Genomic DNA, 18,134 nt, shown 5'->3' on the forward strand with positions numbered 1-18,134 from the left:
CGCTACCAATCTCACCGCCGGAGAGTTCCACCTGTTGCCGTCGCATCAGTGCCCGGATCTCTTTTTGGAGCACTCGCTGCTCGCCGGAGCTGGCGTTCTTGGCAACCTGCTGTAAAAGGAAAATCACCTCTGCAAGACAATTTTCAATTACATTAGTTCCTAGAGTTATCTTTGGGTGACTCTCGTGTTTGTCAATGTCTACAATGATCAGTCCCTGTGCTGCCAGTTCAACTCTACCGATTTTAATGGTCACCTCTTTAAATCCAATCTGTGGCACGGGCTGACCATCGCTGGCGATGATACTCAAGTTGTCGTCAGGGTAGCGGGTGATATCCGAGTCATTCCAGTACTGCTTGAAGAGCACGTACGGGATGGTGGTGACCTGTGACCCGGTGTCCAGTAGGGCACTCATAGGAATGCCATCCAGTACCACGGGTAAGACTGGACGTCCTCCCACATATTTGTCGCGCCAGTTCGATGGGTCTGGTGATCTTTTTCCTGGGGGTTGGCCCTCTACCCCAGGTTGTGCCAGTTTAAAGGACAGTACCTTGCCATATGTCCGGGTTGATTGCAGCGGCGGCAGATGGGTCGTCCGTCCTCGTTGTATCGGTCGCTGGGTCTTCCTCTGGCCGGTGGGGTCCTCCTTGGTCGACGCCACGGGATGTCCTCCGGTCCGGATGCCAGCTGGATCTTCCCTGGAGTGGAAACCTGTAAAGACTGCACAGTTCGGGTTAGCGCAGCAACGCTTTTAGCTAGCTCTTGGACCTGATGGTGCAGGTCTGGAGCCGGGTCATTGTTCAAAGCCTGCGCATCAGCTCCCACAGGCCCTGCCGACAAGGGCGCCGCCTCCTGGTGGTAAGTGGTAGTGGGGCGTCTGGGGGTCACAACGCCACTTGGTGCCGGTTCTCGAAGCACCCGGATGGCTCTGTCCTTGAACTGTGCAAATCCCAGATGAGGGTCCTGTAAGGCCATTGCCCGCAACTGGGTTCGGTGGGCATTGCAATATAAACCCTCTATAAATTGTTCAGTCAACAGCCTGTCCTCGTCTCCCACGCCGTCAGGGTCGGTCTGCTTAATGGCTCTCAGGGCCTCTTGTAGGTTCAGGGCATAGTCCCTTATACTCTCGTGTGCTCGCTGCTTGCACCCGTAGAATCTAAGCTTGATCTCGGCTGAGGTGCGGGTATCAAAGGTGTCCCTCAGCCGGGTTAGTATCCCTGCGACAGTCCTCCCCCCAGGTGGCCAGGACTTTACCTCCCTTCGGGCTGCCCCAGTTAATTGGGCCACCAGGATGCTCACTTTTTGCTCTTCTGTGAGGGGGTACACCTGGAAGAGGCTATCCAGCTTTTCTCTAAAGTCATGCAGGGTATGTGACTCCCCTGAGTACTGGGGTAGCCAGGCCGCTCCCGGGATATAGGGCATGGTGAAAGGCATGACTGCAGCAGCGGTGGCGCTGGCGGGGGTTGAGGCAGTGAAGCTCTCCTCCGTATCCGACATCCTCCTCCCCCCTAGTGGACCGTGGCCTACCTTGCGATGATCCTCTTCCGTAGGCCGCGGCTCCGCAGTAGATCGTCAGGGTTGAGGACCTTCCGTCGCGCTCCTGTGACGTCGGCGTCTGCTGGGCTCCTTCCAGGACCTTACGCGACGTCCGGACGTGAGGCGGGGCTTCAGTTCTCGCGCGCTTTCGGAGTCCACGCCCCTCTTCTTCCCGCGCGACGTCTTCAAGATGGCGTCCAACGGCGGGAAAACTCCACGGAAGGCGGGAAGAAGGCTGAAAATGGCGCCGGATGGCGGGAATCTTCACCGATGGCGGGAAGAAGGCTGAAGATGGCGCCGGATGGCGGGAATCTTCACCACAGGTAAGTTTGAACAGTCTTTTTCAGGCACGCAGTACCCGGTGGTTGCGGGTACGAAATCCTGCCGACTACGCCAAAAGTTGACGCGCCCCTGGGCCTGTGTCGCGCTGCGTTGCGCACGCGGGAGCTTACCCGGAGCCGGATCTGTTGAGGGTTGTAGTCTCGTGGCGGTGACCCGGTCCGTGCCCAGGGAGTCAAACTGAGCGGCGATGTATCAGCGGTAGATGTTGGACGACTACGCCACCCGTTGAGTACAGCTAAGGAGCTGCTGCTGCAGGGCAGACCGCTGAGGCCGGTGGTAGGATTGTGCAGCGTGATAGTATAACCCCCAACGGGAGGGGTATGGCCTCAGGGCAGCCGACGTGGATGATGGGGGTACCAGGAACCACTCGGAGACGGTACGGTGTAGTTCAGGGTCTTTACTGGTGACAAAGATAGACCCTCCCGGAGTACTGGCTAGCGATTGGGGCCTGGTCAGTCCTTGAGCAGATGGGATCTCCCCTGGCCAGGCGGAGTTGTAGGCCTCCCAAACTAACTGTACTCTTCTGGCTACCTTGCTAGAGGCGGGTGTAAGTAGCCCACGTCCCTCAGTGTACCGTGTGGTGCTCACCCGTATGGCCGGTGACTCGGGGCCGTCGGGTTTCTTGGCCAGAGGACCTGGAATCCCCTGCCTGACGGATTCTGCTGCTGGGTAGGAGTTAGTCCCCACAGCCTCGGACTCCGGGTCCGGTAAGAAATCTTCTCAGTCAGGGCGAGCTCTGCAGCTGCCAGCCCCTGACTCCTTGTAACACTGCTCCCACAGAGCTCCTGATGTTCTGTTCCTATATTTGCTTCTTTTCTCTGTCTCTACTTCTTCTCTACTCACTAACCCTGCCTCAGCCCTAGGTTTATATAGGGGAAGTTCTTCCCCTCCCAGGACTGGGCAGGAGGTGTGGCATGCATAGGATTCCTGACCAAGAGACCTCCCACCTGCTCTCAGACGTAATATCTCTATCACTGTGGCAACCAGACCCCTGGGGTGTCACATACATGTCCCTCCATTGGCATGGAGGTCAACCACTAGTGAGGCCAAGAGCTCACTTTGTTGTGACTGGTGAGGCCACAGAAGATAAGAAAGAAGTTTGGATAGCTCTGTACTAAACCTTAGTGAGTTGTTTAGTACATTATCGAAGGACTATTTCCTAAAAATGTCTAAAATGATGTATTTAAAACAAAAATTATTCCTAAAGCCTCACGATCTGGACTGAACCAAGCTGATCATTTTATGCAGATCTGTCAATTGTCTCCGAAGAACAATTCAGTAAAACAGATGGATTATTATGCTTTATTATCCCAACCATTTGCTTACTAGGGCGTCCAGGCAGAAAACGTGTGCGTATAATGACATTTCCTTTTATAATCCAGGTGTGTTACATTCAAACACATTAAAGCCTCATTTACCTCCGCAATGTCCATTTTCATTCATCGAGAAGCCCTGGCCGCACTGTTCGGAAAAGATAAATGCGGTAAAAGCAAATTATAATCATTTCTTTCATGTTGAAAAAGATCAAAAGGCAATTTACTGCCCAGTTTTATTTAGTCAAGTGATTAGCTGTATGAAAAAGTCATTTATTTGACCTCTACGGGAAGTGCAAGGACTCTTGTCCACATTTTATCTCATTCTGTAGTATTTTTTGCATGCCTTTGCAACAAAAAGTCTTGGAGAAACCTGGCAGGGGACCAGATGGTTAGTTTTCTGTTCATTTGTGCCGATTTAGGCTAAGGGATGCCCAAGGGGGTGTGGTTTAATTAAGGGGTGGGGCTTAAAGGGATTGTTGATGATTTTTAAAACAACAGAAATTGTGATGATAATGAAAAACAACTATTACTTGCCTGATAAATCCCCAGCCACTTCAGCGCCAATGCTATGGTGGTCCCCATTGGACTTCGTTCACTTCATAAATGTGACAGACATGTACGTGACCACTGCAGTCATTCACCAGCCTCAGCAGTTTCAAGCTGTACATGGAAGAATGGCTGCTCAGGCTGATGACTAGCTGCAGAGGTGACATAGATGCACGACCCATCATTGCTGCAGAAAACTAAACAAAAAACTGAGCGGACCACTGGACCATTAGTACTGGAGCGGCAGGTATTTAACAGTTGGATAATTTATTTTATTTTTTTACATTTCCTGCTGTTGGACCAATTTTTTTTCACTCATAGGCAATACTTTTAGCCTTTATCATTCTGTATCTGCTACTGCAGACAATGCAGAGGGGAGTGACTTCTGCTGCAGGAAGTTGCCTTACAGCCAGACACAGAGCAGGTACTGATTACTGCATGGCCTCCCCCAACCATCTTTTATAGGTTACAATTGGTGAAATATAAGATCAAATAAAACAAGTCCCAGCACCTGTGTATGCTCATGATAAAGTAATGGCTTCCAGATACTACAGTCTTTGTCTCACTTTCTTCTTACTAGTGTTGAAATGACGGCCATGTTGAAGTATTGATATTACAGTTGTGCTCAAAAGTTTACATACCCCAGCAGAATTTTTGCTTTCTTGGCCTTGTTTCAGAGAATATGAATGATAACAAAAAAAAACTTTTTCTCCACTCATGGTTATTGGTTGGGTGAAGCCATTTATTGTCAAACTACTGTGTTTTCTCTTTTTAAATCTTAATGACAACCAAAAACATCCAAATGACCCTAATCAAAAGTTCACATACCATGGTGATTTTGGGCTGATACCATGCACAGAATTTGACACAAATGGGTTTGAATGGCTACTAAAGGTAACATCCTCACCTGTGACCAGTTTGCTTGTAATCAGTGTGTGTGCATAAAAGCTGAGTGAGTTTCTGGAATGCAGACAGACTCTTGCATCTTCCATCCAGCCACTGACCTTTCTGGATTGTGAGTCATGGGGAAAGGAAAAGAATTGTCAATGGATCTACGGGAAAAGGTAATTGAGCTGTATAACACAGGAAAGGGATACAAAAAATATCCAAGGAATTGATAATGCCAGTCAGCAGCATTTAAACAGTGATTAACAAATGGAAAATCAGGAGCTCTGTAAAAACTAAACCACGGTCAGGTACACCAACAAAAATTTCGGCCACAACTGCCAGGAGAATTGTTTGGGATGCAAAGAAAAACCCACAAATAACATCAGCTGAAATTCAGGACTCTCTGAAAACTAGCGGTGTGGCTGTTTCAAGATGCACAATAAGGAGGCACTTGAAAAAAAATGGGCTGCATGGTGAGTCGCCAGAAGAAAGCCATTACTGCGCAAATGCCACAAAGTATCTCGCCTACAATACGCTAAACAGCACAGAGACAAGCCTCAAAACTTCTGGAACAAGGTAATTTGGAGTGACGAGACCAAAATTGAACTTTTTGGCCACAACCATAAATCTTACATTTGGAGAGAGGTCAATAAGGCCTATGATGAAAGGAACACCATTCCTACAGTAAAGCACGGAGGTGGATCGCTGATGTTTTGGGCATGTGTGAGCTACAAAGACACCGGAAACTTGGTAAATGTTGAAGGAAAGATGAATGCAACACATTATCAACAAATACTGGAGGCAAATTTGCACTCATCTGCCCGGAAGCTGCGCATGGGACGTACTTGGACGTTCCAACATGACGACGATCCAAAACACAAGGCCAAGTTGACCTGTCATTGGCTACAGCAGAACAAAGTGAAGGTTCTGGAGTGGCCATCTCAGCCTCCTGACCTCAATATCATTGAGCCACTCTGTGGAGATCTCAAGCGCGCAGTTCATGCTAGACAGACCAGGAATTTACAGGAACTGGAGGCTTTTTACCAAGAAGAATGGGCAGCTTTACCATTTGAGAAAATAAAGAACCTCATCCACAACTACCATAAAAGACTTCAAGCTGTCATTGATGTTAGAGGGGGCAATACACGGTATTAAGACCTGGGGTATGAGAACTTTTGATCAGGGTCATTTGGATGTTTTTGGTTGTCATTAAAATTTAAAAAGAGAAAACACAGTAGTTTGACAATAAATGGCTTCACCCAACCAATAACCATGAGTGGAGAAAAAGTTTTTTTGTTATCATTCATATTCTCTGAAACAAGGCCAAGAATGGAAAAATTCTGCTGGGGTATGTAAACTTTTGAGCACAACTGTATGCTTTAAAAAAAGGTTGAAAATTGTCCCTTTGGCAGAATCAAAGAAAGAATCTCACAAGTGCAACCTAGGAGAGGTAGCTATCCTATAAGTTAATGTCTGATCCTTTAACAGGTCTTGCAACATGACCAGGAATATATTCCAAGCCAGAAACTCACTTATAGAGAGCCTGTTTTGGGGTGTTTGCCCCTCATCAGTGTAAAGTAAAGTTTTGCTGGATGAATGCAACAATCTTGAAGCAATAAGGGGAAATACTACTTCTCTTTAAAGAGACTAGCTGAGTATGGAGTCTTAACGCCAACATTAGTCTAATGTGCAGTGTACTGGGGTGTCGGCAAACTAATCGCCGGGGTAGATTTTGCTTGGGCATGTTTGATTTTTGACTGCTAACTTGTTTCTTCTCCCGGAGATTAGCTGCTGGCGGAGATGTCTGATGGTGGCTTTCTCTTAGAGGACACAGGAACGCTCGTCGTTGGGCTGAGTGCTCCTATGTAAAGAAGAGATGGTTGTCGGCCGAACGATTGGCTGTAGCATCTTTAGGCCAACTGATGGCCGGTTTTACAAGGGTGTTGCACTTTTCTAGCCAGACTCTGTTCTACACTCAGGAGGGGGCAAACTCCCCGAAACAGTAGATGTAGATGAGTTTCTAGTTTGGCTTTAATCCTTGGTTTTATTGCAAGGTTTGTTAAAGGATCACACATTGACCTATATTGTAGCTACCTCTCCTAGGAGGTAGTTGCGAGATGGTTTCTTTCTTTCATTCTTTGCCTCTTTAAAGAGAACCAGTACTTCCCATGTATTAAAAAAAATAAATAAAAGAAATAACACATAATATTTCCTTTCCAAAGCCGCGCCATTATCACCCCAGAATGCATCACCTCTATAGTTGTCGGTTTAGTAACAGTATCTTCATCAAGAGGATATGGAATTTCCAACACAGAGTTTATTTCCCCTTCAGCAATGCCTCGGGTGAAAATCCTGCCATCGGGCCAAGTCACTTCCAGGCTGCTCGCTTCATCTTTGCCTAAAGGGAAAAAAAAGCAAATAAAATCAAGATGTTTCTGGATGTGAGGGCAAAGCTGATTATCGACAGATACAATCTCACTGTGAAAGCCTCGAAGTCCCTGCCTGCACCATTACTAACATTATAAAGACTGGTCGTTGCCGCTTTATGACTCATTAAAAACAGTCATCATGTGGGGCTTTTTTTCGGCACTGAATAGGAGAACCTGCACACAATTATTTTCCAATATATTATAAGATCATGTTATTCTTTCCATTTTTATGGATTGGCGATGGGAACATAAATCGAGTTCCTCAGTTTTCTTATGGTTTTATCACTCTTTTAGTCTCAGTTTCAAGCCAATAAGCAGAAATACGAGAACTTTGTATAACAATAAAATATTCCACGGTCTTGGGAAGTCCAGGCATACTTTGCTATTCTCTATATCGTTGGGACATAATAATAATAATAATAATATAGTGCAAATAGCAAAGAGCGTGAATTCATTCCTGGTCGATAGACGTCATTGAAAATCAACTTCTAAAAATATCAGTCCAAACCCTGGGATTTAGGCTATGTTCACACATCTTGTTTTTTTTTGCGTAAAAAATCTGCAGTAAAACCTGATCTCTGGCAGGAAAGAAGCTGCATCAAAAACGCATTTTTGCTGCATTTTTTATGCGTTTTTGGTGCGTTTTTTATGCGTTTTTTTTTTTCATAATTGTGTCACTTGTTCATGCTTTGTCTCTTTTATGCATGTACATAAAGTTCAGTGAAAAAAAAATCTCATTCTGTTTTTGGCATAACAGTGGGGGAGGTGAATTGTTCAGAAATAGTTTAACTAACAAACTCAATGCACTGCCAGTGTGTATGACACTATTTACTTTCACACTATGGAGTCTGCCATTCAGTTGCACAGGCATTGTTCAATTTCACACCTCCCTGGGCCACAGATATTGTTCAATCTCACATATAGCTCAGCTAATGTTTACACTGTACACATCACCAATTTAATTAAATACTCCTTATACAAACAACCATCTCAGTGACCAAGACAAGATGGTAAAATCACAAAAATAAATGTGCTTGACATACTGTTGTACTTACTTACGCAGCAAAACCTAATAGCTATGTTCACACATGGTTTTTTTCAGCGTTTTTCACTACTCATCACTTCCTATTGGTGAAAAAATGCTGAAAAAAGCTGAAAGAAGTGACATGCTCTATTTTCCAAAAAAAACATGCAAGGCATAAAATATGCAACAAAAAAAACACCAAGATGTGTGAACAGAAAATTCTGGTTTCTCATAGACTTTACTGGTACTGCAAAAGGCAGCTGAAAGTTTACATTAAAAATCTGCAGCAAAAAACGCTGAAAAAACATGATGTGTCAACATAGCCTTAAAGGGAAGTTGTCACCATGAAAATCCAGTCCAATCTGCGGGCACAATGTTATAGAGCAGTAGCTGAGGAGATTGATATATAGTTTAGTTGAGAAAGAATTCAGTATAACCTGAGTTTTAATCATTTAATCCTCTGCTCTTTCTATGCTTTTCAGTCTAGTGGGCGGTGCTATCAGTGATGGACACTTCTCTCTATGTGCACACTTATACAAAGACAATTTATACAGTTGTCTTCTCATACTGTTGTCAGCTCTGCTGTGCAGCCCTTCCTCCCACACTGGCTGCCTCTGAGATGGAAGCTGAAAAGTGTTACTGGCATTCTGGCTCAGCTCTGCAGCAGACCTGAGAGCACTGTGAGAGGAGAGCTGCAGATGCAGACGTGTTTGTAAGGAGACAAAGCCCAGCTCGGCTGTACTGCGTTAGTTATAATCACACACAGCTCTGCAGCAGACCTGATAGCACTGTGAGAGGAGAGCTGAAGATGCAGACGTGTTTGTAAGGAGACAAAGCCCAGCTCGGCTGTACTGCGTTAGTTATAATCACACACAGCTCTGCAGCAGACCTGATAGCACTGTGAGAGGAGAGCTGAAGATGCAGACGTGTTTGTAAGGAGACAAAGCCCAGCTCTGCTGTACTGTGTTAGTTATAATCACACACAGCTCTGCAGCAGACCTGATAGCATTGTGAGAGGAGAGCTGAAGATGCAGACGTGTTTGTAAGGAGACAAAGCCCAGCTCTGCTGTACTGTGTTAGTTATAATCACACACAGCTCTGCAGCAGACCTGATAGCACTGTGAGAGGAGAGCTGCAGATGCAGACATATTTGTAAGGAGACAAAGCCCAGCTCGGCTGTACTGCGTTAGTTGTAATCACACACAGCTCTCATTGAGATCAGGACAACAGACTGCACACTGTCAGCCATTATATAAAACCAAAAAGAGGGTCTCTACTAATTCAACCAGCTAGAGAATAATGTGAAAAATGCTGGTTGATTTAGTAGAGACCCTCTTTTAGGTTTTATATTTTGCATAGGGGCTTATACCTTGCTATCATACAGTAGTCTATTATTTATAGGTTAATTATGTCAGCCATTACATGTCTTACACTGGTAATGCCCTCTTACATATAAAATAAGCTCCGGAGGCAGATTCTCAGGGAGATCTATGCCCGGCCCATAGAGCTCAACAGCTCATTGACATATTAAGAAAAACATGGATTACTCTTCAATAAAACATCAGATCACATATATCAAGGTATCATTTTATTCAACTTTTTATGACTTGCATGCTCATTTAGACAACGTAGTAGGGTTGATCCTACTGATAGATTCCCTTTAACCTATATAGGGATTGTCCATTTTGTTTAAAAAGAACAGTCCCGCAATAATCCTATTGTGAAAAAGAAACACTAAAATACCGGACCCCTGCTGCTCCTTTGTATGGCTGTCGATATCAACCACCACTCTTCTGGATTCCTCTTTCAAGGGGAAGAATGTCGGGTGACTGCAGTGATCTAATTCCATCTGAGCCAGAAGAAACAGTCTCCCAGCTGTTTCTTCAAGCTCGATCGGAATGCTGCAGACAATCAGTAGCTGCTGATAGACTGCAGCCAGCACCTGATGACATCCATTGTAAGAAGAAGCCAGGAAGTTGGCAGTGGACACCAGAAGTGGACACTACTGGAGTAGTGGTAGTGGTCCTGTAGATTATTACTTTTTTTAAAAAGTAAAGCTGAGGAACAGCATTGTTAGCAAACATGAAGGTGGGAACTTACCAAAAAGGGGCATGACAAGGGAGAAAAGATAGAGAAAAATTGGCAGAAAAGGCAACATAATGGCGTGTCCAGCTGCACCAAAATCCATTGCCGCATTTCCTGCCTAATGATTATATAAAGCAGATCAGTCTAGCACAGGATTGATGAAAATGCTATAGTCCCTCATAGCCCAGGATCCAAATATTCTACATTAATTGCCGGACCTGGCAAGATATTAAATGACTTCATTCACAAAACCAGTCTCTTAAAACTAAGCTTGATAGATTTCCCTCCACATTCAGGGGTGATTACCGTGAGTTATTACGCAGAAAATGTCATTACCCGACAAAAATAAAGAGATTTCTTCTTAGAAAGAACAGTAAAAGTGAATTCCACTTAATTAAGATCGGGGTCATTAATTCTTTTCATTGGGATCAAGTTCTCTGGTTAAGATCCTATTTCCTGCCATAAGGTCGGGTGGAACTAGATGATCTCGAAGGTCCCAATATTCTGAACTTTATGAGATCATTAGAACATTATTACCAAAGTGTAAAACAAATGGGAATGTTTTCCAAAAAGAAAATAGTCTCAGGGTTTCAGGACTGCAATATATTCCATTTCCTTCTCTAGATGTTCTGTAAAATGGTCATGAGATTACAATGAATTCAGTGCCACATTAAGTCCCATATGTTTATGCCAATAAACGGCTTTAGTGCGGGACCGAATATATCCAATAATACAGGTGGATCAGAGCTAGGTTTGCTATTTGGCACTAGGTGTTGTCAATTATTTTTCCATAGTACTGCAATTATTTATGCACAATACTACTGTATAAATAGATGGTGAGTTATAGTTGTTTTTTATGCAACTTTATACACATATATTATCCTTGCTATTTGTACTGTCTATACTTTAGAAAACTGATATTATGGGTGAGCAGTGGTGTACCAATCATAAAAACTGACTACACAATTGCTTTGGTGCCCATCATGAGCAATGAATTTTCCTGCTGATGATAAAATTCTGTTTATCTGCCGCAGCCACGAGAGGAACCTCACTAAATACAGATTTAAAGGGGTTGTCCACTACTCAAACAGCCCCTTCTGAATCCATAGTTTTCTCCAGTAAAAAATAACATCTATACTCACTTCCGATGCACGCTCCATTCCAGCGGAATCAGCACTGGCTTACCCAGGGCTCACATGACATTGTTATGTTACGAAATCCTTGTATCCAACCAGCGCTGGATTCACTTTTTTCCTCCTTTGGACAAATCAAGTAATCCAGAGGAAGTGAAAAAGAAGCCACAGCTCTCACTTCCTCTGGATGTCAATTACATCCTTAAGCGAGGAGAGTGAAGTGGGTGATTGGCTGCAGGGATCGCGTGACATAGCAATGTCATGAGAGTCCCGGGAGAGCAAGTGCCAACACCGCTGGAATGACGCCTGGATCGGAGGTGAGTATAGGTGTTATTATTTGGGTGAGAAACCTAGAGATTCAGAAGGGGTTGTCCGACTAGTGGACAACCCTTTTAAATTGCTGTAATATGCGGAGAGAACCCACTAGAGACAGCTGCAGGAAAGTGGGGAGGATGCAGCTTTGCTCCTGATTTTATGCAAGGATATCCTGGCATATTCTTATACCAGTTTCACATTAAGGGTGCATTTTTTGTGCCTTGTATCAAAGCCAAATTTATGATACTGTCATTTTGTTTAAAAAAAACAAACAAACTGCAATCGAGCTTAGACATAAATACACCCATAATGGCAAAAATAGAAGCTGGCACATTTAGGTGGGCTGCGCTGCGGGAATAAAGATCCTTGGGATTTCAAAACAGCTTTTATTAACACCAACGTGTTTCACTTGGTTTTCACACCTTGAGAAAGGCGCCGGTCCAGCACAGAATCCCCAGACTCTTCATACCCGCAGCGCAGCCCGCCTAAACATGCCAGCATCCGTTTTTGCCATTATACCTGTGGAAGAACCTTTGCTTCAGTCACAGAGCGGCAGCAGCGACTTTCCACACCTTTATAGGTGTTGTGCTTGCACACAACACCTTTAGGTGAGTGCTACCACCGCTTATACCAAGTACCGGACTGGCATGCCAAGGGCCCACAAGTAACACTGAGTCTGGTGGCCCACTGTTCAAATATCACATTACCCTCATTCACAAATTTGCCTATGTTTCTATAGATTAATAAATGGAGTCATTTGATAAATAAATATTAAGATGATTCCATGTCTGTACATAGTGAAACAAATATATTGTGCCAGCTACTTCTCATGTAGGTGGAGAGCTTATTCCTGCATGGGGGCCCACCGGAGGACAATGCTTGACCAATTTAAGAAGAAGACACCAAGGGAAAACTAAAGAGGGTGGTAGATTTTGGGAGGAGGATGCAGCAATCTTTTTGCTTTAATTCTTAAGAGTTAATTGAAGCCATTGATAACTTAAATGGGTTGTCCAGGATTAGAAAAACATGGGTTCTTTTTTCTTCCAGAAACAGCATGAAGGGTTTTTCCGTGTATTGCAACTCACCCTAATTGCAATGAATAAAGCTTCTCTGCAATATTATATGAAACTCACGATCATGGATTTGTCAAAGAAAGCAGCCATGTATTTCTATTCCTGGCCAACCCCATTAAAAGATTGCAATTATTACCTATCGACAGGACAGCTGATAACTTACTCCACTGAGGTCTCATTAAACCTGAGAATAGGGTTCTGAAGGGCATGGACACCACTGCTCCATTTATTTTGTATGGTACAGATGGAGAAAATTCAAGGCGGTACCAGAGGTGGGACCACAGCAATCAGAAAGTTATCATTTATCTCAGTGATAGATTATAGTTTGCAATCCCTTTAAATTGTGTCTTAACCTACAGCGTGTTCCTCACACACTCATTTTCTTCACCACCGTCGAACACTATCTGTACAGTTTAATTAGTGTTTTATGGATTTCTTTCACTATCTCTATTACTTAGCTGTGACGTCCTCTCACTATCCAGATTCACCACAAAATGGCTGCTGCATTTCCTGCCTCTGCTTTTATACTGAACGGAAAGACAAACATGGCACTTCTGGTTAAGATAGTGCACAAGTAGGATCCAGATCCATCAGCAATAATGTAAAAAACTTGGCACTCATTTAGTATGATAAACAAGGATATAATTTTTTATTGTAGAGATATCCAGACAAAAATGAGAGCCATTTCGATCAAAACTTGCCCTTCATCAGTCAGCTGGAAGTTCTTCCCCACACAGTGGTGGATACCACATAGCCTCACCCTGCGTTGCATTGTGCAGTTTTCCTTTTATCCAGCTGACTGATGAATGGCAAGTTTTGATTGAAATGTCTCTCATTTTTGTCTGGATATCTCAACAATAAAAGATTACATCCTTGTTTATCATACCAAACGAGTGCCAAGTTTTATACATTTCTGCTTTTATGATATTTTTTCCTGATTGGCGCTGGCTATAGCATGTGATATGATGGCTGTAGGTATATTAGGGAAGCCCACCCAACCGCACCTAAAGATCCTCATCTGGCTGATGCAATCTTCCACAATGTGTAAATTCACAGCAGTCCTTTTAAGCGATTTGCCAGGTTCAGTAAGTTTCTAAAAAAAAATAAATTAAAAATTCAACACGAATTTGATTTGCATCAAACTGATGATTGATTAGCTCATCTGTAGTGACAATGTTTCCTTTTTTTATTAGAATTTCCATCCCTGAACCGGACACATATCGTTACATTCTAACCATTAGTTCCCATTAGACACATCTTGATGTAGCACTTTATTTTGTGTCCCCCTACATGTGAGCCTTATTTCGCCTTCTCACAAATGAGATTTTCCTCAATCCAGAGACGTTATTAATCTATGCGCATTACATCTAGCTGGGTAATTCTTCTGTGCTCCCTGCATTATAAGTCATTAAAGGGATTAAATGCTGTTTCAGCTGCCTGTGACTGAAGATGAAAAATGTGACCATAATAATAACGCCAATGGAAAGCTCGGCCACGTAATGATTGAGGGGCTCTTTTATTTCTACAGCAAGGCGCTAATACAGTATAGACTTCTACTGATCGGCCATGATGAATGAGATCTGATCGATTTATCCATTTAGCAAACATGACAAACAATGTAGCAAGCCAAAAAGTGAGACTCAGCATACACACAGACATCAATTCTACGAGCATTACCCCCTATAATAAAATATTCCCAAGTAAATGAGTAATTTTCTTCTATGAAGTCTATTTACATTTGCGACCGAGAAAGCTGGGTGTCATCTCCAGTTTCCTTCTCTGGATGCTAAAAAAGTAAAGAAATTCCAGTTCCCAAATCACTAATTAATTAGGATGACAATACAATAAAATAATAAAGCCCCGTAGCAAAACCCCAACCCTAAACGATCTCTCTGACAAATATACTGGACCTGCATTAAAAGTAATGGATGAACAGAAGCTTGGACTGGCCCATTGGAGAACAGGAGAATCCACTGGTGGGCCACCACCCTCTTATATGAACAGTGCTAGGCACAATATGTACAGACAAAGGCGGCATCTCATTCATTTAACAACCTACTCAGTTCATTGTTATATAAATCTATGATTGAGGATAATGTCACATTTGCTTGTAAACACTAAAGCCACACTAAGAAGAATTAAAATTCCCCCAAAAATTCAAGAAAAAACAGCAAAAGAGGGCAACAATGTTTACCTGCCATGATCGATCTGGGCAGGTAAACATTGCTGCCCACATTTGCATGTAGTTGAAAAGTGGGGCCCTGGAGTTGGTTACTGGTGGGCCCCTGGCACGCCAGTCCGACACTGGGTGAATGTCATTATATTTTAGGTATTAAATAATATATTTATTCAGGGAAGCTTTGCTTTTTTTGATGTTTTGGATTCAGTTAATGGCTTTGACAGCGTCACTGAAAAAAAGGGACAGTGCAAAGTCCCGGGATCCCTCTTGCCATGGGCAAAATTGCAGCCACATGTTCTATGTCTCTGAAAGAGAGACTTGCTGCAACTGGGAAGGCTGGGAGAAGACCTGTGTGTGACCTGATAAGAGCAGCCATTTGGTTGTTTGCTTTTATTGTTTAAATCCTTATAGAGGCTGCTGTCACCATATATAAGATTTGTTTAGAACGATTGGGATATTCTGAAGTCATAGAAGAGTAGAGAACTTAAAGGGCTTGTCCAGGTTTGTAGTTCAAGTCTGCAGTCACAGTGCGCAGTGCTTGGAACGGGCTGGCACGTAACCACAAGTATGCGATTTGCATACATGTGGTCACGTGCCAACTAGACATGTGCAGCCTCTCTCAATACAAGTGAATTGAGTAAGGCCAGTCAAGTCTAGTTGGAATGTGGCTGGAAGTATGCAAATTGCATACTAGCGGTCACATGAGTGCCTACGCCCGGCTCCGGCATACTGAAAAATCACTGTTTTTACTCGTATGTAAATGAGGCTAAAATGCTCTGGACATGATCAGAGCACTTCCCAAGCATCTGCCTCTCCGACTCTTTTCTCCTCCGATCCTCATCTTCCTCTGCTTGACTGACAGCTCACTGGCATGACTACACAATTCATTTCAACTTTCATGAAGAAAAATAAAGGAAGTCAACAACCCAAAATAAATAAATAAATCTCGTGGCTAGAAGAATATATGTTTTTTCAATCTTTATTAGAAACTGCAACAAAAAAAATAAAATAAAATTGATGTTGTGCTCAGTCATAATTCATTTTTTCCTCCCATTAAACAACAGTAACTAATTAAAATTGATTTTGCAATTCATCAACCATTGACATTAATGATGGAATAAATGGGTCGTAGCAGATTTTATTATTTGTTTAGTTATTGTATAGACCCAAAGGATATAATATGGATGTGCTGTTAATATATGCTTTGGGTGTTTTTGCTATCTTTTTTTTAGGATTTTTTTTCTAAAAAGAACCAAACCTGATCCTTAAAGACAACGTCCATTATTAAAAAGAAACACAATAATTAACTAATGAATGAAATTAATTAAAATGGGTACAGAATTGATAGGAGAGGAACCTTTTACTCCCTTGTGGGCTGAGTCTCTGTTGCCTTTTTAGTTGCTGCAAAAAAAAACATAATAAGAGAAAAAATAAAAAATGTTTTTTTGCAGGTGCAAAAAAAAATATTACAACTGAATTTCCTAAAAACGCAGAGCAACTTATGGTCTTTTTCCTCACCTGTGTTCCTGTTCATTCTCATCTCCAACCTACACACTATGTAATGTAAGGCACAAAGTGGGAGGTGAGGAGCGAGTGGGCAGCACCAAACACAAAGCCAAGGGCACCGGTGTAGGAGGAGTGGGCAGAGCGCAGACAGAGGAGGTTATACTTTACTGCCCTGAGGTGGAAGAACAGATTACAGGTTGAAGCTTGCACATCCCATAATTTACAGCAGGGAAAATGTGACCAGGGATGAAGGAGAAATATGAATATCACTGCTGCAGCCATAGAATGTAGATTAGTAAGCAACACTGCTCTAAGTCCTGTTCACATATTACAACACAGAGTGCTAGAAGGGGACTGTTTCTTCCTACAATCAGCTGGTGTAGGAAGACTTCTTGGCCAGGCAATGCTCTCTGGGAAAAAGGTATACAAATGAGCTCTCCTCCAGCGAGGAAGAAAGCTGGCTCTCTAGTATCAACTAAAGGAGGTTGTCAATGTCCATCCTTTTATGACCATTACTTATCCTTGAAGTCTACCTACTCCATGTTTTGGGGTTTTGCCCCTCATCAGTGCAGAGCAGAAAGATATGGAATAGTACTCTTTCTCCTTGCAGGGACTATAACTTGAGTAGGAAGACTTCAAGGGTTGGTAGTCCCAGCAAGGCGAAAAAGTAATATTCCATACCTTCCTGTCCTGCACTGATGAGGGGCAGGAACCACCAAACCTACTTCTTTAGATGGGTGTTTTTTTCCTTCTTTAGAATACTCCTTGTTTATGTAAATGCTGCAAGGCTTATAATGCTGTGTAGCTCTTTTAAAAAGAGCTATATATACAGTACAGACCAAAAGTTTGGACACACCTTCTCATTGAAAGATTTTTCTGTATTTTCATGACTATGAAAATTGTACATTCACACTGAAGGCATCAAAACTATGAATTAACACATGTGGAATTATATACTTAACAAAAAAGCGTGAAACAACTGAAAATATGTCTTGTATTCTAGATTCTTCAAAGTAGCCACCTTTTGCTTTGATGACTGCTTTGCACACTCTTGGCATTCTCTTGATGAGCTTCAAGAGGTAGTCACCGGAAATGGTCTTCCAACAATCTTGAAGGAGTTCCCAGAGATGCTTAGCACTTGTTGGCCATTTTGCCTTCACTCTGCGGTCCAGCTCACCCCAAACCATCTCGATTGGGTTCAGGTCTGGTGACTGTGGAGGCCAGGTCATTTGGCGTAGCACCCCATCACTCTCATTCTTGGTCAAATAGCCCTTACACAGCCTGGAGGTGTGTTTGGGGTCATTGTCCTGTTGAAAAATAAATGATGGTCCAACTAAACGCAAACCGGATCGAATAGCATGCCGCTGCAAGATGCTGTGGTAGCCATGCTGCTTCAGTATGCCCTCAATTTTGAATAAATCCCCAACAGAGTCACCAGCAAAGCACTCCCACACCATCACACCTCCTCCTCCATGCTTCATGGTGGGAACCAGGCATGTAGAGTCCATCCGTTCACCTTTTCTGCGTCGCACAAAGACACGGTGGTTGGAACCAGAGATCTCAAATTTGGACTCATCAGACTAAAGCACAGATTTCCACTGGTCTAATGTCCACTCCTTGTGTTCTTTAGCCCAAGCAAGTCTCTTCTGCTTGTTGCCTGTCCTTAGCAGTGGTTTCCTAGCAGCTATTTTACCATGAAGGCCTGCTGCACAAAGTCTCCTCTTAACAGTTGTTGTAGAGATGTGTCTGCTGCTAGAACTCTGTG

General features: G+C 43.3%; 1 protein-coding gene across 4 annotated transcripts in view; it reads right to left on the bottom strand.

The window, feature by feature from the left end:
• The window catches only part of CRTAC1 (cartilage acidic protein 1), a 751,919-nt gene that overhangs the window by 72,954 nt on the left and 660,831 nt on the right, over positions 1–18,134 (bottom strand). For all 4 annotated transcript variants that reach the window (XM_073684992.1, XM_073684991.1, XM_073684993.1 and 1 more), the window contains exons 12-13: positions 6,878–7,023; positions 3,294–3,336 (exon numbers count right to left, since the gene is read on the bottom strand). In XM_073684992.1, the coding sequence (XP_073541093.1) occupies positions 3,294–3,336; positions 6,878–7,023 (189 nt within the window). The remainder of the gene's footprint in view (positions 1–3,293; positions 3,337–6,877; positions 7,024–18,134) is intronic.

Source organism: Phyllobates terribilis, unplaced genomic scaffold, assembly GCF_046119375.1.
Source record: "Phyllobates terribilis strain yellow unplaced genomic scaffold, ASM4611937v1 Scaffold_5__5_contigs__length_657084704, whole genome shotgun sequence".
Lineage (NCBI taxonomy): Eukaryota > Metazoa > Chordata > Amphibia > Anura > Dendrobatidae > Phyllobates > Phyllobates terribilis.